The sequence below is a fragment of the Hippocampus comes genome, unplaced genomic scaffold (assembly GCF_001891065.2).
Source record: "Hippocampus comes isolate QL1 unplaced genomic scaffold, H_comes_QL1_v1.1 scaffold6, whole genome shotgun sequence".
Classification (NCBI taxonomy): domain Eukaryota; kingdom Metazoa; phylum Chordata; class Actinopteri; order Syngnathiformes; family Syngnathidae; genus Hippocampus; species Hippocampus comes.
Window position 1 is genome coordinate 258,848 of NW_017805833.1, and position 21,347 is coordinate 280,194.

At 42.2% G+C, this 21,347-nt stretch overlaps 3 protein-coding genes across 3 annotated transcripts in view; 2 read left to right on the plus strand and 1 right to left on the minus strand.

The window, feature by feature from the left end:
• Window positions 1-642: 642 nt before the first annotated feature.
• Window positions 643-3,711, minus strand: actmap (actin maturation protease). Its single transcript, XM_019887675.1, has 6 exons — window positions 3,114-3,711; window positions 2,717-2,785; window positions 2,429-2,547; window positions 1,955-2,084; window positions 1,294-1,364; window positions 643-1,156 (listed from the first exon to the last, which is right to left on the minus strand). Exons 1-6 carry the CDS (start codon window positions 3,287-3,289, stop codon window positions 780-782), a joined length of 942 nt encoding a protein of 313 aa, XP_019743234.1. The 5' UTR covers window positions 3,290-3,711; the 3' UTR covers window positions 643-779.
• Window positions 3,712-3,805: 94 nt separating this feature from the next.
• Window positions 3,806-6,189, plus strand: snrpa (small nuclear ribonucleoprotein polypeptide A). The gene is made up of 7 exons (XM_019887676.1): window positions 3,806-3,916; window positions 4,223-4,295; window positions 4,740-4,912; window positions 5,008-5,169; window positions 5,282-5,446; window positions 5,631-5,719; window positions 5,807-6,189. The coding sequence occupies exons 2-7, from the start codon at window positions 4,223-4,225 to the stop codon at window positions 5,964-5,966; spliced, it is 822 nt and encodes a 273-aa protein (XP_019743235.1). The 5' UTR covers window positions 3,806-3,916; the 3' UTR covers window positions 5,967-6,189.
• A 7,161-nt stretch (window positions 6,190-13,350) lies between these two features.
• LOC109526336 (protein jagged-2) overlaps window positions 13,351-21,347 on the plus strand; it is a 40,031-nt gene continuing 32,034 nt past the window's right edge. The window contains exons 1-2 of the mRNA XM_019887576.1: window positions 13,351-14,296; window positions 19,982-20,320. Coding sequence (XP_019743135.1) covers window positions 14,177-14,296; window positions 19,982-20,320 — 459 coding nt within the window. The 5' untranslated portion in view covers window positions 13,351-14,176. The remainder of the gene's footprint in view (window positions 14,297-19,981; window positions 20,321-21,347) is intronic.

Genomic DNA, 21,347 nt, shown 5'->3' on the forward strand with positions numbered 1-21,347 from the left:
TGTGTGTGTGTGTGTGTGTGTGTGTGTGTGTGTGTGTGTGTGTGTGTGTGTGTGGACAGGAAATTAGTCATCTCTGAAAAGTCAACATCGACTTGTTTACAAAGTATTATATTACTACTTCCATGCATGTTCACCAGCTAACAAGTTCTTTCCCCCCCTTCTCCTAACCGGGTGATTTCTTGTGTGAGCAAACTGAATATAGTGATGTTTATATTCTATAAGCACAAGTGTATTTTTATGTGGAGAAACTGCAACAGGTTACATTTGATATGGACTGTTCTTTGCAATGAAGGTAACGGATTGCAATAAACTGGAAATAAGGCTGTAGAGAGTGGCTCTTTCTTATTCATGACAGCTCCTTTTTTTGTTCCTGAAATTGGGAGAATTGGGCCGCGTCATACCAGAGCCCAACTACCGGTATATCAATGGAACCGGTTTTAGCCACGCCCCAAAAATTCAAAAACTTGAAATAGCAAAAGCGGTTAAGGATATCCCTGCTAACTGAGTTCTATCTTTGCTAATTTTCATGCAATTATCTTCAAACATATATAAAGAATTTAGAAGCAAATCTGGATTCATGAAAAGGTTTTTAAGAAAAGGAAACTACTTGATGTGCAAAAAAAAAAAAAAAGGTACTGTACATAACTCACAGCAACACATTTATTTTTAATGTCTGCACTTTTATTAAAGGAGTTGAATCGGTCCTTTTACCATTTTTTAACACAGACTTTACTTCTACATATGTACAACAATATGTCCGTATTTAGACACAAATGCCATCACTGCTGACCTTTTAAAACTTCCCGTTTGTCTATTCCACACTCTGTCCTTACATACAGTAAAACAGCCTGACCAGCCAACCCGGCTTCGACTCCACCTTTGGGAAGCACATATTGTGTTCCGTCGCTGCATCTATGTGGGTCCATCATTTTCAGCTGCTCATTGCTTCGAGCGACGCTGTCCAAACTCCACAGCTGGTAGCGCAGACTTTTCCCCTGCTTGGCCAGGATGTAAATCTCTCTGAGACGTGAGATGTCCACAGTGGGACAAGATGAGGAGGAGCTGGAGTGTCCACGCAGGTGAATCCATGGCAGAGTGGGGTCAGGCTGTGTGGGCTCTGTCCCTATGTCCCCCTGGTTCATACCCAGGAGAACACCTGCAAGGTAAAGAAAGGCATGGCCGGTCAGGCTCTATCAGAGGATCTGATCTTCTACATTTATCAACATCAAGTGTAATATTTGATCCATGAAATTGTATGAATTATTCTTTATTTTATATATATACATTTCTTACCTGAAGCTACAGCCCAGTGAGCCCTGTGGCCGCCACGCTCGCAAGGCTCATGGTTGTAGTCTTCATCATATCTGGGTGGCCAGTATCAAGGCGCACATTTCCTCGTTTTAAGCTTTTTGCGGCTGGGCTCAGTCTGTCCAGTAAATCTTTTGTGATCAGCCTATAACTGAAAATGTGTCCATCCGCAAGCCGTCCTGCCCTTGGACTCCACTTTGACATAATGAGGCTAATTTGCATAGTGACCACCCTTGCACGGAAGTTCTGCATCCGTGACACAGTCACATCCAGAGCCACTTTCAAGTGATCGTCGGACAATATTCTTTGAAACACTATCATGCATCCACGTAAAAATCCTATTATCAACTAAAGAGGTAAGCAGAGCTGCATCGGATTATTTAGGATGCACAGATTAGCAACAATAACTTCTGATTCGCAGCACATACTCGATTGCTCCCTGAAATTGATGCAGTGGACATCTGTATTTGTGTTCAGTAATACGGCACAAGTGCTGCCCCCACAATTGAAAATGCTTTCACTTTATGGGCGATCATAAGAAGAATCTACTCTTATGTCATGAGATCCAGGCACCCTAATGAGGACAAGCGCTCTAGAAAATGGATAGATGTCTTCTTTTACACTATACTATTTAAAAAATGGATACGGGATAAGAACAGGTTGTCTGCTCCACAAGTGTGCGACGATCCTGTTGGCATTTTTGCCACTCAAACCACCCGCTAGCAACTCCGCCTTACAGCCACACACCTCCTCGGCCAGCAACGCCATGTTTCGAGCTGACAAAGAAAAGATATGACAGACCGTCAGGGAGATCATTAGGAATTACCTCTGACACTTTACTGAAATGCTTTCATACATATTACTGAAGACTTTTGCATCTGCTACTGAAACACTCATACACACTACTAAAGTGCTGGAACTCTCACGATTGAAACGCACTCACACACTAATGAAACACTTTCATGCACAAGTGACTGATTCAGTCTTGAGAATGAGTGTGATTCAATAGTTCTGTGAATGTTTTGGTTATTTGCATTTCAATTGTATGTGTAAGAAGAACCTCACTGATATGTCACAGTACTATACAGACACACGTACACTTTATCTTCCTTTTCTTTACCTGAGAACATTTCCCCCTGTGCTGTGAAGCCTCGGCCGAGCGCAACCTGAACCACGTCGTCCATGTCAACGGCTGCTCGCCGCAGGTGAGCGGCCATCCACAAGGCCACCAAGCCACACCTACAAAGTAAACAGAAAAACACAATCGGCGTACAGACACACCCTGGCAAATACAGTACAGTATGCCTAATAATGACGTCAAAGTATTGCGAGAGTTTCCAGTGTTGCATAAGTATGCTATCAGTCAAAGGCAGAGCATGACAGTACTTGACAAGCATTCCGCACTTACTGTGGGCCGTCTTGGATGAGAGAAGGCACGTACGTGTTTACCAGAGTCCAGTGGAGAGCTCGGCTGAAACTGAAACATACAAAAAATAAATTACATTTACTGTATAATTACTGTGTTTGGCATAAGGAAAGAGTTAAACTGAAACAATCAAGCATGTTGAGGACGGGCTGTTCAGAAAATGAATGAATGAATTCAAAGACATAATTCAATGTTTTGTTTTCTTGCATGATGACACTTCGGTTTTGTTGTGCATGCTTGTGATGCCTAAAGCCGTCGCCAATCATGCAAGTGATCTTAATCTCATGTGATCTATTTGATACAGAGGAAGGGATACTGTCATAACAATAGAACAACTGGTCTAAGTTTATTATTATTATTATTATTATTCATCGGTCACCTGCTCTCCCTCTGACTGATGAGCAGGAGAGGCTCTGTGTTGTCCCCTTCCAGTGGGCTCCTGCCGCCTCCTATCGTCTGATACAACTTCTTCTTTTTGCCGGTTGAATCTGGAGGTGCTGGAGGAGGAGGTGGCAGAGGAGGTGGAGGAAGAGGGGACATGTGTAACCCCGACATAACCTCTGATATCCTGTCAGGGATAGTGACGCTTGATATTAACTTGCAGTCCGGCACCGTGCAATAACAACGCACACCTTTCTTTCTGCAACGAACACAACAGCTTAAGAAGTTCGTTATTATGTGCTAACAAGCCGTGGTCGTCTTCTCTTGACGATTATGACCTAAAAACATTATTCGCATTGTTCTGTTGCACATAGTGATTCGTTCTGATAAGTTCTTGCGAAGTAGCTTTTCTGACCAGCGAAGCCGGTTTTTCTGACCAAATTTGGCAACTTCCAACGTTCTTCTTCCTGTGCTCGGCGGGTTGCATCGCCGAACATGCATTATCGCCCCCTGTAGGAAATTTCGATTCTCAAAGTGCATTATTATTTACAAAACACTGGTGTTTTAACGAGCTCATTTTCAAAACCTTGTCGAGTAACCATATAAACTTGATGTTCCATATTCAGTACTGCCATACGTCTGCTTGTTAATGTATTGTAAAATGCAATATGGAAATCACCTCTGAAGGTGGCAGTAATGCATCTAAATGCTGTTTGTCGAAATTACGACGAAGAAGAACTGCTTGAATTTTATCGCGAGACTTGAGCGCCGGATCCATCCGCGTTTCATTCAGCGTTCAAGGTACGTACTGGTCTTTTATTAGAAGTCTATGTTTTACATCTAATTCTCTTATTTCGTTACAAGCCTTGGTGAGCATGATTCTTTATTTCCTCTTTTAAGTGGTTCACACGTTTCTGTACAACAAACTGTAGGTTTTTATCTTACTAATGCTGCATTAGAATTAGCTATTTAGCTAAGGGTAACCCCACGCCGTTCAAGTGAATGGCGGTTGCTAATACTCACTGTTCATCCAGTCGATTAAATGTCGTTTTCTGTGCTTTTTGTTCTGTCGATTCCACGTGAAGCATTTTCTTTTCGAATTTTCAGATGGCCACGACGGAGGTTCGGCTTAATCACACGATCTACATCAATAACTTGAACGAGAAAATTAAGAAAGATGGTGAGGACCGCCGACTACCTAACCACCTATGAGTGCTGCAGCCCATAAAGTTTTTAATGAATTACTTTTTCATGTATATACATTTTAAACATCATTTCAAGGTAGTATGAAGTTCGATGCTATTTGTATTTGAAATGGAGGAACCTTTATACATAATTAACTCATTTACGTGGCACTTACCTCCAGTATATAATTACATAAAAATAGGTTAATTCTTGTTTGAAGATTAGATCCATCAATTTTCTGCAGTGCTTCTCCTATTTGGGTCATGCGATGGAGTATATCCCAGAACAGGGTACGCCCCCCCCCTCTCGATATCCCCGTTCTGTTCTTAGTCCTGAGCTATTAATGACTTGTTTATTAATATTTTTAGTTCACATAAGATCACGCAATTTATTTTCAAAGGTGTGCAATGTGAATGATGTATCTGTTTTCTTTCCCTAGAGTTGAAGAAGTCTCTGTACGCCATCTTCTCTCAGTTTGGCCAGATTTTGGACATCTTGGTTGCACGTACTTTGAAAATGAAAGGTCAGGCCTTTGTCATTTTCAAAGAAGTCAACAGCGCCTCCAATGCTCTCCGATCCATGCAGGGATTTCCCTTCTATGACAAACCCATGGTATGTCCTTGGTGGCATTCATTTTTTTTTCCACCTAACATACCTCCTTTAGAAAAAAACTTGATGATTTTTTTTGGGATCAACTCTTTACGCAGCGCATCCAGTATGCCAATCAGGATTCGGACATCATCGCCAAAATGAAAGGCACTTATGTCGAGCGCGATCGTAAGAAGGAGAAGAAGAAGCCTCCGAAGTCAGAATCGAGCGGGAACAAGAAGTCGGCCGCCATGGCCGGTGGCGCGGCTGCAGGCATGCCCGTAAGATGCACACAATTGTATTTATCATACCCTTATATTTATAACATTTATTCTAGTCTACCAAAATAAATCACTGGGCTGTCGTCACTACTTTTATTGACATCCTCTGCAGGGAATGGCACAGATGAACCAGGGGGGCCGCATGATGCACATGCCAGGACAGCCACCCTACATGCCCCCGCCGGGTATGATGCCCCCGCCAGGGATGGCACCTGGTCAAATGCCCCCTGGTGGCATGGGTCACGGTCAGATGATGCCCGGACAGATGCACCACCAGGTATTGTCTGTTGTCTTTTAGGGGCTTTTTTTTTTCTCTCTCTCTGGTGACTGTGTCCTCATTTACATTACATTGTGTGAAGGGAAACAAAAAAAGAAAAACAACCACATCAAATTTGATGTCAAAATTATATTAAATTGGGAAAGATGTGCACGATGTGTTTGTAACTCATTTATGCTTCCAGATTTCGGAGAATCCTCCCAATCACATCCTCTTCCTCACCAACTTGCCCGAAGAGACCAACGAGCTTATGCTGTCCATGCTCTTCAACCAGTCAGTAAAAACTCAGTGCATTTAATAACATGCACATTTGTATTCAGCTGCATTTTAAACACAGAGCGTCTGTCGTTTGCTCTGCAGGTTCCCGGGCTTCAAGGAAGTGCGTCTGGTCCCCGGCCGGCACGACATCGCCTTCGTGGAGTTTGACAACGACGTGCAGGCCGGCGCCGCACGCGAAGCGCTGCAAGGCTTCAAGATTACGCAGAGCAACGCCATGAAGATCTCCTTCGCCAAGAAATAACTTGGTCACCTCTTCACACAGGTGTGTTTGCAGCAGTGAAACAAACTGAGGATGTTTTTTTTTTTTGTTGTTGTTGTCATTTTTGTGTTCTTTACTCTCAAGTGTTGATTTTACTGTACTGTGTATTTGTGAAAGCATTGCACCCAGCGTCTGGTCTGTCAGACATCACACCTGGAGCTTTTGATTTTGATTTTTTTAACAATAAAAACAAACTGACCGAAAATGTACTGCCTCATCACTCATCACTCATCATTGAGTGTTAAGTCCAGCAGGTGGCGCCTTTGTTGTGGTTATTGAGTTAAGTGTGACAGGAGGCAACCTTCCAGTCAAGATAGGTAATAAGTTACTACATAGTGCAGTCATCTTTTGTGGAATCATCCTTCATTTCTCTGTGGTGGTTAATTACTATCAATGGCTTTTAAATAACTTATTTGCTTTTTATCACATTGTGTGGCTTCATCTAATTGAGCATAATGTTGTAAATTTACGAGAAAGGTGGCTGCCCTTGGGCGCCACGTTGGTGACCCCGGCACAATAGGCTGTATTCTATAATTATTTACTCTTTTAAAAGGGTCACCTGGTGTGATATTTCTTACTTTGAAAAAACTTGTCCGTTTACAACAATGTTAAAAGCAGACGTTACTTTGGATTCAGTTTGCTTGTTTTTGTTCTTACAAAAGGTCTTAATGTTAAAGCTTTATTCTCTACATTGATCAGGAAACAGTTTATAAACACTACGTAATGTTACCATTATAAAGTGGTACCATTTTGCTGGAGTTTCCATTACAAACATATGACTTCAAGTCCTCGAGCTGAGATATGTTTTCCTATACAAATATGGAAATGCAAAGTATTTCAAAAAGTTTTTACACCATAAAAAAACTTAAAATTATCACGAGTACATTTCCTATGGCAATCAAAATTGCGAAAACATTCATACTGGGATTCATTATGCAACCCATATCACAAATCTTCACACTCATAAATCTGCTTTGAACTGAGTGTAGTTTTATTGCATTTCCTCAATTAATCTATTCTGTGTTTCAGTGTGTATTACCTCAAATGTATTACCTAAAAGTAAAACCGAAGCGTAACATTAAACTTTATTCGTTCTTATTTACTCTCAAGTGTTGATTTTACTGTACTGTGTATTTGTGAAAGCATTGCACCCAGCGTCTGGTCTGTCAGACATCACACCTGGAGCTTTTGATTTTGATTTTTTTAACAATAAAAACAAACTGACCGAAAATGTACTGCCTCATCACTCATCACTCATCATTGAGTGTTAAGTCCAGCAGGTGGCGCCTTTGTTGTGGTTATTGAGTTAAGTGTGACAGGAGGCAACCTTCCAGTCAAGATAGGTAATAAGTTACTACATAGTGCAGTCATCTTTTGTGGAATCATCCTTCATTTCTCTGTGGTGGTTAATTACTATCAATGGCTTTTAAATAACTTATTTGCTTTTTATCACATTGTGTGGCTTCATCTAATTGAGCATAATGTTGTAAATTTACGAGAAAGGTGGCTGCCCTTGGGCGCCACGTTGGTGACCCCGGCACAATAGGCTGTATTCTATAATTATTTACTCTTTTAAAAGGGTCACCTGGTGTGATATTTCTTACTTTGAAAAAACTTGTCCGTTTACAACAATGTTAAAAGCAGACGTTACTTTGGATTCAGTTTGCTTGTTTTTGTTCTTACAAAAGGTCTTAATGTTAAAGCTTTATTCTCTACATTGATCAGGAAACAGTTTATAAACACTACGTAATGTTACCATTATAAAGTGGTACCATTTTGCTGGAGTTTCCATTACAAACATATGACTTCAAGTCCTCGAGCTGAGATATGTTTTCCTATACAAATATGGAAATGCAAAGTATTTCAAAAAGTTTTTACACCATAAAAAAACTTAAAATTATCACGAGTACATTTCCTATGGCAATCAAAATTGCGAAAACATTCATACTGGGATTCATTATGCAACCCATATCACAAATCTTCACACTCATAAATCTGCTTTGAACTGAGTGTAGTTTTATTGCATTTCCTCAATTAATCTATTCTGTGTTTCAGTGTGTATTACCTCAAATGTATTACCTAAAAGTAAAACCGAAGCGTAACATTAAACTTTATTCGTTCTTAAAACATCTGTAAAATTTAAGGTCATTCAGCTGAGAATTGGCTACAGACGTTAGACTGCAAAATTATGTGGGAACGTTTGGATACGCAATCCTCATAAAAAATACGAAACCTTAACCACAAAACCACAATTTATGACGAACCTTTCCCGAATTGAAATGAAGAACATTTACCACCTGTGGCTTGATCTATGTCAAAACATGTTGGCTCCAATGAATTGCTGTACCGAATTTTCCGCACTATAAGACGCACCTAAAAGCATTCAATTTTCTCAAAAAGTCGACAGTGCGCTTTATAATCCGATGTACCTTACATATGGATCATTATTCTGATTTCTTGGATGTCGTATTTGAAATGTTCTGTCAAGCGCTTTGTTACAGCTTCAGCGGTTGTGAAAGCGCTATAAAAATAAAGCTGTATTGTATTGTATTCCCTTTTGCGTAGCTCCATCTAGTGGATGCATAACACAACCGCAGCCACTATTGTGGCTTCTATTCTCTGTGCCGTATAATTTGACGCACCCTAGCTATGAAAACAATTTAAAAATAAGCCATTCAATGAAGGTGTGCCTTATACTCTAAACAGCCTTCGTGCGGAAAATATTTGTTAAGACCGGGGTCGATCAGAAGACTATGGGCACTCAGAGTTGATATTCCAGGGTTGAATCAATCTCAATGAAATTTAACAGCCACTTGTGCTCACAGTAGTGTGCCAATTAGTACATTCCCAATTCCTGTTTGCCTACCGTATCCTCTGTGGCCTTCTCTTCTTGTGCAGTGTAATTATGTGTTGCAAACACTGAGTGGATTGAGCGTGAGTTCGTTTTTATTTGGACACACTGTGGGTGACTGTCGTACACATACAAACACACACTCACACACAGTGAGGCCTCCCCCTGTTGTGGACTTAAACTGTGCCCTGAGTTATTGTCTTTAGGTCACCTCGACTGTGTTCGTACAAATGCACATTCTTCCGTCACTTTCCCAAGCCTTTCTACACTCCCTTATTTTGCCTTGAGAAAGTGCTGACCTTAGCCCCCAGGGCGTCATATGTGTGTGCCTGTGTGTGTGTTGCCTGCTCCTGGCAACATGCCTAGCACCTTCCTACTCACCAGCACAGTGTTCTTACAGTTGCATGAAGGGACTCATCTGTCGGCTCACATCCGGGAGGGTCTTGACGTCACTGCGCAGTCAAATAAAAAGAAGGAGAACGCAAAAAATCTCCCTGATGATTCCGCCCCCTGCCCCCCCTTTTTCCAAACTGGATCTCTGTCGGTCTGCTTCCTTTCCGACACACTTGTTTGTAAGGCTGGTTATATTTGGAGAATCTTGGCCGCAAATGGCATAGTTTTATGATGCGGATGTCATGATCGCATGAAGGAATGTGTTGATTCACAAAATTAAGGGATTGGGAATTGCTGAGTAACTCATGATGAGATGAACGTTCTTATAGTATCACAATACCATGCTATTTCTAATCCGTTTATTCTCATGACGGTAGCAGGCGTGCTGGAGCTCTCTTTGGTCAGCAGGTGGGGGACACACCCTGAACACGTTGCCAGCCAATCGCAGGACACTGTATCACACTTCCATATGGCGATTTATTTTTTCCTCTCCCATAATTGATGTGCAGCAGGGGTCAACAACGCGTCCAAGCCAAAAGGCTGTTTGGGACCCAAAAGTGGGTCATCGACCCATTTGAGGTGAGTCATGGTCAGCCAGTAAAAATAAGATAAATAAAAATATAACATGGTTAAATCTTGGTGCTGAAGTGAGTTGAAGAGCTTCATATACCGTCATAGACAAGTAGTCCTTTGCTTGCATCCTGTGACCTCAAGGAGCAAAAAACACTTATGATGCATTAAAATATTTACATAACAACAAGAGATGTGATTTTCTCCCTACCCAACCAAAAGTCATCATAGGTCAGATTATCGGTTATGTGTAAAAGATGGTACTACGTCAGACATCCAATTTGAGTGAGGAGGTGTGTGATTGGTCGATGAGGGTATCGTTATGTTGGAATGAGCTGCGTTGGTCATCTTGATCACAGAACAAACTGATTTTACATTTAAGAAAAACTGTATGACTGTTTCAGAAAAGAAAATGACATCAGCAATACATTGCAGGGCACAGCTCCTTTGGGCACTATTTTTCCACTCAATAAGGCACTGTCTTGGAAACAGGAGTTAGGAACATTCCACTAAAGATAATCATCCTTTTGGAAAAAAAAACTTGAACAAACCCTGATTTATAAGCAACGGGAGGAGGACAAAGAAGCGAGCCTTGTGGGATGCCGGGTATGACGGACAGCTTCATTGTGTCAGCATTTTGAGACCTGCATTCATTTGTAAAGGGGATACAGATTATTTACATTGAGCATGATGAATCTTTATTTCCTTTTTTTCCAAAACAGGGTAATTAGATCTTGCTTATTCGCTATTATTATCTTCCTCAGGTGATTCCACAGAGAGCTGTGGATCACAGACTTGGTCCTGTCATGTCGCTTTCCGCTTGCCTTGGTTAAGAATTCATCTCGGGCACTGAGGTCACAGCCCTGGCATGCAAATCAAGGCCCCCACTTCCTCAAGGGTCCTCTCTGTTCCCCTGCCGGGGGTTGGGCGGGTCGGGGGGTGTGGGGGTGGTGTCAATGGCGATCGCCAGGGGCCCGAGGAAACGCCAGCGGTTGTCAGGGAAGTTCTTGAGCAACAAGACCACCATCGGCGATATAGAAGGTACATTGTGTGGACATCTGTGGAAAATATGCTATGTGCATGTGCGCAATACCCTGAAAATATTTTCTTGTTATATTTATGTCTTGTTTCTGTTGGTGTTATTAGGGAGATTAGCAGCTACAGGTTGGCTCACTCATTCTGATGGTGAGTGGCAGGTTAGGCTGGGGGATTTAAAAAAATGGTTAATTATTGGATAGATATAGAAAAAGAAAATAAAGAAGTTTTTGGAATATTTTGTTCTTTTACAAACCCGTTTAAAAAAACGGATAAACATTCAGTGTACCTTTTTAATGAAAAATGGGAGAAAGTGGCAGAAAAAAAATCCCAAATATATATATATTTTTTTTTTAAATGAAGAAAAAGAACAGCATCCACGAATACGCAATTCTGCGGGTGCCAAACATGCAGGGGTTGACTGCAGTTTTAAGTTGTTATATTACCAATCACCACTAGATGGCAGATGTATCCGTTGCTTACCCCAACACTGGGTTTGCCCTATGAGTAGACCTTTTATTTGTATATACAGATAGATAGATAGATATAAACAATTCGTTGGCTGGGTCCTTCAACACATTCAAAGTTACGCATCATTAACTATTTCATGCTCAACTTTCTAATTTGAATTTTTCATTATTTATTTATCTTATTACAGGTGACTCATCTGAATGGTTGGGGTATCGCCCTGGCACACTATATCCACCAGTCGCCACTACTTAAATGTACCGTATTGATTAAAAAGAAACAGTTGGGCCACTGTAATGTGCATATTTTGAAAATGTAATTCAGTGGTTCTTTTGCATACCACTAATGTTACTCATGACACATTTTGAGAATCATTGATGACTATAATTCCATTGCAGTTGGCTGGCGACCAGAACCGGTTGTACCTTGCTTCTCGCCCAGTAAGTTAGGAATAGGTTCCAGCTCGACCTTGACCTGAATGAGAAAAGTGCTATAAAAAAATGGATGGATGGCTACAATTCCCATGACACCTTAATGGAGATTGAGACATAATCATTCGCAACATTGGTCAGTAGCAAATTTCAATCAAAGATGGCTTTATGTGTCACGAAAAGTATTTTTGACAGTGATTTTAAAAAATCTTTACCTTTTTTTCCCCCTACAGGTTTATGAGATACTTTCTTTCTTGTTCCTAAGTTTGACCTGTAATAGCTTGGGCAATGCAGAATTATTATTATTATTATTTTTTTTGTTATTTATAGCTTTGAAAAAACACTTTAACCTGTTCCTGAACCTAATCCATACTTCAGAAATATTAGTGAATACATTATTATTGTTACTGTTGTTGTTCTTGTTATGAAAACCTGATTTGTTAGAGAAAAAATGAGGGCAGATTCGGAATCAGCGCAAGCAATTCATAAGTACATGTGTTTATATGTATCTCAGATGTTTTTTTAATTGTAAAAAAAAAATAATCTTTCACTCGTGATATCAGATTTTTTCTTCCTAAACTATCATGTCATTGTTTTGTACAGCTTAACCCAATATTATTACCGGTGAGTTTTTTGATTGAACACCAGCAAGAAGTGTCACACTAAAATGCAGTGACTGGATTTGTCATTTAAATCAGGGGTCCCCAACCACCGGTCCGCGGACCGGTACCGGTCCGCCGGGCATTTGGTACCGGGCCGCACAGAAAGAACTTGCCTTAATTCCGATTTATTTCGGAAAACGAAAGATGTTTTATTTTGAAAAACTACCGGATTCTCCGTTACATCCGTCTGTGTCACACTTGACACACAACAAGCCACGCTTCTCCGTCACGTGACCGATTACTTCAAAACAAAACACAGAAGCTCGCAAAATGAGTAAAAAAAAACTGCTGGACATCGCAAATCACGGCGGCCTTAAAAGTACGTTTGAGACAACTGGATTAAAGTTATGGCTGAATACTCTGAGATCGCCACAATAGCACTGTTGCTATTTCCGACATCTTACCTGTGTGAGGCGGGGGGTTTCTGCAGCAACGGCGACGAAAACAAAATTACGAAGTAGACTGGACATAAACCACACACTTGAGGTGTCATTGTCTCCTTTTACCCCGAGATGGGACCGTCTGGTTGCAGAAAATCAAGCTCGGTGCTGTGGTGAGTCGTCATTTTCATGCACTTTGAATTTGCGTTGTATCGTATTTTGAAGGCATTAAACATTGCCATAGCGATTGGAGTGTTGCGGCCAGATTAGACGCTCCTTGTGTTTATTATTATATTTCGAAAACGCCACAGTTTTCATGCAGCTCATACCATATTATTTTGTTGTCTTAATCCGCCACACCTTAAATGCCGGTCCCTGAAAATATTGTCTGACATAAACCGGTCCATGGGGCAAAAAAGGTTGGGGGCCCCTGATTTAAATGACATTATTTGGTAGAAAGGGGGAGGTTGGCTTTGGGGTGATTGTTGGGGGGAGGGTGGGGTAACACATGGGGCCCTCGGCGTCCAGCCGGTGTAAATCCTCGGCCTCGCTGCTAATTGGCACAATGCGAAGCTTTTGATGTAAAAGGACAACAAACAGAGGCTGCAGTGGATTGCGTAAAGACTTTACGCATGGATAATCTGGACGGGGGGCGCCTCCGTGACGCGTAATGAACCAAAGTTAGAGAGGGGAGAGAGAGAGAGAGAGAGAGAGAAAGTGGAGCTTTTGTCACCGATGGAAATCTTCCGGGCCGGCGCTGAAAGACTGATAGTCTCTGCTTCAGGACACACCCTCCGTGCGCTCTCTCTCTCTCTCTCTCTCTCTCTCTCTCTCTCTCTCTCTCTCTCTCTCTCTCTCTCTCTCTCTCTCTCTCTCTCGCCCTCTCTTTCTCTTTCTCATTGTTTCCCACACTGACTCGCCGCCAGGCTCTGTATGCGCTCGACAAATGACCAGCCGGCCGCTTTTTGCACGAGGAGCGCACAAAGGAAAATAAACTTCAGGCTAACCAACAACAACAACAACAAAAACAACAATAACAAAAATGGGCTAGAATCGGAACACGTTCGATTGCTTCAGGGCTTGATTGATCAGCCTTGAAGAGAGAGGGAGAGTGACCTAATTGGGATGAGAGTTCAAGTCCAGCTCGCCGCCAGATTGGACCTTTAAAGCCGCTTTAAAGAGGAAGGAGAACCGTAGCTACCCTCCGGTGGCACGTTTATGGTCGTGGTGCGTTTGTAGACTGACACTTTTCAGGAGGGGCGCAGGTGTATGCGCGGCGGGTGCATATCAAAGCAGGGATGAACTAAGTGGGAACCAGAAAGGGGTGTCAAAGGTTCGGTTCGGAATAGGGGCGGAGGAGTGGAGGTGGAGGGGGCGACCATCGCCTTCCTCCGAAACCAGGATGGAAGGCACAAGTCGGCCGGAGCCCAACAGCGTCACCGGCAAGCCTGCCGCGCACACAGAGAGCCTCCACCTACAGCGGGTTGTGATCTTCCTCGTCGCGCTCGTCATGCAACCACAGGTAAGCCGACGATTAAGTGCTATTTGCAGCAACACTTAAAGCACATCAGCTGACTTATGGCACACTTTGGTACCCACTTCTGTTTAAATTCGCATTTGCAAGTCATTGTCTCCCTTTGTCATTTGTTTTGTGCTGCCGGTTTTCTTCTGTGGCGCTCTGCCCACCTGTTGTTCTTACTCGGAGAACCGCACCAATTCTGGTTTTACTGCATGCATTGATGCAACGTCATGGGAATTGCTTTCTAAGAGTATTTTTCTCAAATGAAATGTAATTTTTTTTTCTTTTACAATTTATATGCCTGACCGAAAATGCCAATGGACATGGGCAGCTTTTATATGTATTGGGATATGTTCTGTATAAGCACCCATTTGACACTTCATTAAGTGTAATGAGGTTGCAATACATCAACTGAAAAAATAAAATAACTTTAACAGTATTTGCTCATTATTGGGGTTGTAGTTTGTTGTGCATGTGTGTACAGCATGTGTAGAACAGTTGTGGAAGCACATGTGCCTGACAGTTTTGAGGTTAATGGTTCAAATCTAGGTTCCGGCATACCAGTGTGGAGCCTGCAGATTTTCTTATATTTGCATTTGTTATATTTAAGTACTCTCACTTCTTCCTTCATTTAAAAAACATGCTTTTTAGTCTCATTTTAAGATGGTGATGGTGATTATTTGACTATGTGCCTATATCTGCGCCCTGCAATTGACTGGCAACCAGTCCAGGATGACTCTTGACTCTCACCCAAAGTCAGCAGAGATAGACTCCATGTTACACAGACAGGTACAGAACTGTCCTGTGTTCCACTCTTAAAACCCACAAGGCCACATGTTCAGGTGTCTGGTTGTTATGCCACCGTATAAACTGCGAGTGGCCAGCGACCAGTCCAGGTCGTATCCCGCCTCTCACCCTAAGTCAACTAGGCTAGGTTTCAAGTTACAAATATAGAAATATATGAAACCATCCTGTGTTCCAGGCTATGTCAAGGTGTCTGGTTGTTATGCCAACACAGAACTTTAAGAAGGATTGCTCTGAGTCTGACTCAGGTAAACTCGCTCAAAACTGAACTGGGGTACGCTTCAACTCAACCGTGACTGAGGACAAGCACAGTACTCTAGAAAAGAGGAGTCTGCAGTATTGTGGAATCACAAACACAAGCGTCATTAATATTTCACCCCTGTCATTGAACCAGATAAGCAAAAGTGAGCATTATATCTGTCAAATCATGTTTGTATCGAAGGTGTACATAATGAACTGGCCAATGATCTCATTTTACTTGCAGTTGCTTGACGTATCAGCTATTGTTAATAACCTCCGTCACTTATTCATCACCATTTTACTTAAATGTCGGTGTTGTTTTATGGAGCGATTTATATGAAAAAAATTGGAAGAATGAGTGTGGTCTTGAAATGCTGATTTTATACTGTGCAGCTGTCAGGCACTGAATAATGTCTCTGATGTGAGGCGGGCCCAGAAGTGGGTGCTCCATGTCCTGTATATGTAAGTGTGTGCGCGTGTGTGCGTGTGTGTTTTACTAACACACATCTAGCTTCTGGTTCTTGTGTGCGTGTGTGAAGCCCAAAGGCCACTGCCAAGAAAACTCTGGAGTATATGAATGTTGAATGTTCGGGTGTTTCTCTATTTATATGCATGTGTGTGTGTGTGTGTGTGTGTGTGTGTGTGTGTGTGTGGCACGTGTGTTTCCGGGGAAGGTCTATGAGCTGTTTTCTGATGGCGGACCTCATCTTTTGAGGAAGTGAAGGTTCACTAAGGTGTAAAAAAAGCCAAATTATTCTCACATTGTTTAGGTTACGTTGCAAGACAAGTCTGTCCAACATACAAAGGGCTCTTTTTTCAAAGTCGCACATGTATTTGTAAAAACTGGCGCATCTTGAGTTTTGTACCGGGGCAAGTCTCGTTTGCCATGTTTGGGAATTTGACAGAGCATGCTACGCCATGCTGGGTGTTTCGGTGGACTGATGGAGTTTTCTAAGTGCATCTGATAATTTGATGACAGACAGTAGACTATATCTTAGACCAGCTAAAAGCAGGTCTAAGTTGTGGTGCAAGTGGTGTGATGCGATTTTGGTGGTTTTTGATCCAGAGGCAGGCAGACAGATTCTGCGCTCTGCTGATATGTTTGATGGATGTCATCGTATGTCATTCATAAATATGCAACGTGCATCAAATCCTCTGATGAGTCTCATCATCTTTAAGATATTTTTAAAAGCTCCCCACTGTCTGCGGCACAACTGTGCGTGTGTGTGTGTGTGTGTGTGTGTGTGTGTGTGTGTGTGTGTGTGTGTGTGTGTGTTTGGGGTTGGGGTAGTCACACACAGAAGCTCGATCGGGGTGGAAGGCAAAGTGCCCACTTCATAGCAGACAACTTTACATCAGATCTCCTTGAGGTTCCTTATAAATGTGCGTTGCACTCCGATCTTCTGCATGGACTCCAGCGAGTCTGTTATGCTTCCACAATGTAGACTGCACATGATTTTTTTTTTTGCGCTAAATTTAAAGGGAATAAGAGAAGTCACTTCGATTGTTTGGGAATCAAGTCACCTGTGTTCATTCCCACAACGGCATGAACGCCCATTTCTACCAGAGTATGTTAACAAAAATACCAAAAGAGTCCACGCATGCACGTAGCTAGACCAATGCTTTGTGCTAGACTTGCGCTGGGACAGAAAATAGGGCTTCCAAAGTGGAAAAATGACTGCTTTATTATTGTAAAGTGGGCCATTGTAGAAGTAGTGGTTCACATTGCTGACTTTCATACATCCGGCGTGGAGTAAAGTCCCATTTAATGGCCTCTCAGTCGGGATAGGCGAATACATATCTGCCATTTGAAAAATGGACACGTGAGTGTAGGTGGTTACAAGGAGTGGCGTCTCCTTTGACAATAGAGTCCTGTTTTAGACATCTGGAAGAGCTTGTAATTTGCGTGACTGGGACAAACAGATGCTGCATGTCATTTGCGCCTTTTTGATTTGCAATGCTCTACCTTGAAAAGCTGATTGTGTTTCATGGTACTTGTGCATTCCAAGCAGGCAATGTGAGTTCAGCACCTGTGCCTTTCAATTGACTGGCGACCAGTCCAGGGTGTAGTCTGCCTTTTGCCCCAAGCCGACTGGGATAGGCTCCAGCTACCTGCAACCCTGAACGGGATATGCGGGATAGAAAATGAATGGGCGGATTGGCTCCGCTGCAGAGATGACACGGCCGGCATGTCTCTCTGGTCAGATTGAGTGCTGACATGCCGGAATATCGGGAATGACTAAAACACGTACGGAAGATTAGGAAGAAAAGAAGGAGGATGCAGAGTGATGAGCGCCACCAAGCCTTTGGGTGAAGATGAGTTGTTGGGGCAGGACGGGGGTTATGTCGTATGGTTCAGTGCATGATTGTAGTTTAAATTTAAAATGGTGAGAATGTTTGCGTTGGCCGCCATGCAATTCCAAAGGCAAAATAAAAGTTGTTCATCAATCGTGGAATGGGAGTTGCTTCAGCGTTTGTTGCTCATCACACATTTTACCCGACTAGATTCTTACGGATTTTAGTTTTCGAGTTTTGTGTTGTTTTGGTGGTGAGATTTTTTTTCAGTCACTCAACTTCTCTATCCTGTTTTCATTTTCTAGTTACCCTCTGACTCTTCATCTCACAACAATTAGCCGATGTAGAAGACGGTCATCCCACATAGCTGGACATGACACTGCTGTTGTTGTGCCAATTGCTCTCCTCCGTCAGTCATTTAACCCATTTGCCCTGTTTTCTCTCTCACTCTCTACCCTTGATACATCAACTCTGTCTCTCCATCTCACCCCAAATGAGACAAACGGTCACCCCACGTAACCTTGGTTCTGGTCAAAGTTTCTTCATTCGGTAGAGTTTTCCTTTGCCTTCATCACCAAGTGCTTTCTCATGTGGAGTTCCTGTGTTTTTCTCGGCTTGACTTTTAGGAGTCACCCAGCTTCAACTGTAAGCTCCTCATCACCTCACTGTGTAGTAGAAGTTTATCAAATTTGGTCCAGGTTAGACAAACTCTTTGGGACATTTTTTAAGGACTCCTTGACATGATTAATATGGCCTTAAAATGTCCTTTAAAACCCCAGATGGCAGCTTTCCTATGTGTTTTCGGACATTAGTCTAATCTACCACACTTAAGAAAACAAGCAATTTTCACCTCATATTTGGGCTGTAATTAGTGTAGATTGTGTCCTCAGGGACATTAATGGCCACAGAACATCTTATATTGTTCTTGGAATTTGGTCTGCATCTGACACACACATTTTCTTGGGCTTTGCTTGTGTATTACATTGTTTGTCCGCGATTAAATCAACAGGGGTTCACCATATTTAGTTCAGTGTTGCCCAAGAATGTTTCATGAAGGTTCATGGGGTGTACTGGCGGTCCTTTTTTCTTTTTTTTTTAAAATATTGTTGGCAATGCCATTGTTTCACCCCGGTAGACAGATAACACACACGCACGCACGCACGCACACACACACACACACACACACACACACACACACACACACACAGATAAGAGTTAATAAGACCCTGTGAGAGTTTTAGAGCAGGAGGGATGTGTGTGTGTGTGTGTGTGTGTGTGTGTGTGTTCTCCACCCATCTTGAGCTGGAAGAGAAAAAGAATGGTGACACAGTGGTATTGTGAAGGGAAGAGAAATAACAGGAGAGAAAACTATGAAGGGTGTGGTTGTGACACAGAGGAGGAGAAAAGAAGAGATAATCAAAGGATTATCCTGGGCGACAGCCACTGTTGATGATTTTGATGGCTTGCTCCTCAGCTGGAGGTCACTTGATGTTGTCGTTAATTCAAATTATGTCCTTCTCGTGTCATTCCCTCGCGCTTTGCTGGCAGTTCTCGGGTGGACATTCCTCGTTAAAATATGAATGGCTGCTACATCAAGGCAGAGCTGCCTACAACTTTTAGTGGGCTTCATAACAATGAGTGAATGCTAAACAGTATATCCGTCTGGCTCACCCCAGGTGGCCGAGGCGGGCACACCATAAAGAGCAGCATAACGACAATTCAATCAATGCAGTGTGGCAAAGCAGTTGAACTCTTTTTAAATTCTATTTAATTGTGTCATTACAATTTACTTTTATAAGGGACAATATTATGCAGCTATTTTTCCTCATTAAAATACAACATTTTTAAAAAGAAAGGCTGAAATGGATTGACGGCCTTTCCATTCATTTCGGCAGGGAGGCAAGACACCACTCTATTGGAAAAAATGTCCACCGTCACCACGTTCACGTGCCAAGCGCGGTCTTACTCTGCGGCAGCCATGCGGCATCATGTCAGTTTATAATCAACAGTCTGGATGTTTTTAGCCATTGATCAATGAAAATAGTTAGGTTGCATACATTGGTGTAAACCTGTTTTGTTAAAAATTGATGCTGCTGGAGGACCGATTTAGCCAGGAAGTGCTTATGGATTAATTTCCACCTATCACACTGCTTAGTCAGCTCGTCATCTTATTTTACAGTTTTAATCAATGATAGTGTAATAATTTGCATTCATTTTTAGACTCCAGCTAGTCTGTTGTTTTTTTTTTTAAATAATTTCCCATTAAGTAGTGATTTAGAGATGTGAGGATTTTGCCTAAGAGTGATGATAAGTGGAATGAATGAGGTTTTTTTCTGTCTGTGTTGTCAGGTGGTACGCACGGTGGGGATGTTCGAGCTGCAGATTCGCCACTATCAGAACCCCAACGGAGTCCTTCTGAACGGAGACTGCTGCGACATCCCGGTTGGCGGCGGGCAGCGCTGCTCGTCTCGAGACCAGTGTGACACTTTTTTCCAAGCCTGCCTCAAGGAGTACCAGGCCCGCGTGGTCCCGACCGGAACCTGCACCTTTGGCTCAGGCAGCACCGGGATATTGGGAGGAAATTCCCAGTTGCTCCATCGCCGCGTTCATGATGGAGGAGGAGGAGGAGGAGGAGGAGATGATGGCAACAATGGACTCATTGTCATTCCCTTCAAATACGCTTGGCCAGTAAGTACATGGGCAGAGTTGGTTATCTGTGGGGGTTACCAAGGTAACGCTCTAAGCTTCAAGCACAACAATACACTCAAACATGGCTGGCTGGAATAACAATGACCCTTAGAGGCAGAGTTCAGATTCCTTTTCTTTCCCTCTCGGCCAGGCAACAAAGGCTTTCTCACTTTATCTGCTCGGGGAAATTCCCTTTTAAAACGACCAACGTTGCTCAGGTCCATCATGCTTAATTGACTCACAATGGAAATCGTTTTTGACTCAAAACAAGCCACATTGTAAACATCAGCGGCCTCCATCTTGAAAATATTTACATTACATCAATCATATAATGATGAGACAGGGGTTGGACTTTTCCCACTAGTTCCCATTGAGTCTAAAGTCGAGGTATCACAAACAACATGTTACAGTGTCAGCCCAGTGAGCCGAGAGGTTATCCTGTCTGGCCACATGTGTAATGGTGTGGTGTCCTCATACTTATTATCCATAGAATGTATGTTTGTCATATTCCATTGCTAAATACACATCTTTTTGCGGAAGGAAGTGATACCTTGCAGATTGTTACGATGAAAATGACAATAGAGCTGTTGTTGTTACATTCTCTGTCCCCTGAATTAGCTCCCTGTTATATTTATTTATGCCTCGATGCCTTGGTGTAAAATTAAGTTTCGACCTGGTTTCCACTCTGGCCATTTGTATTGTATAACGTATACTTTATTGACATTACGATGAAAATGACAACAGAGGTGTTGTTACATTCTCTGTCCACTGAATTAGCTCCCTGTTGTATTTGTTTATGCCTCGATGCCTTGGTGTAGAATTAAGTTTCGACCTGGTTTCCACTTTGGCCATTTGTATTGTATAACGTATACTTTATTGACAGTTGGCCATTTCTGTAATCGTGAATGTATTAGCATTTGCTGACCTAATTATTTTTGTTTTAATACACTTGTACCAGCTATTATGTTTTGCTTACGTTGAGTACCATTATTGTCATTGAATTAAAGATTACAGCCATAAAGCTGAT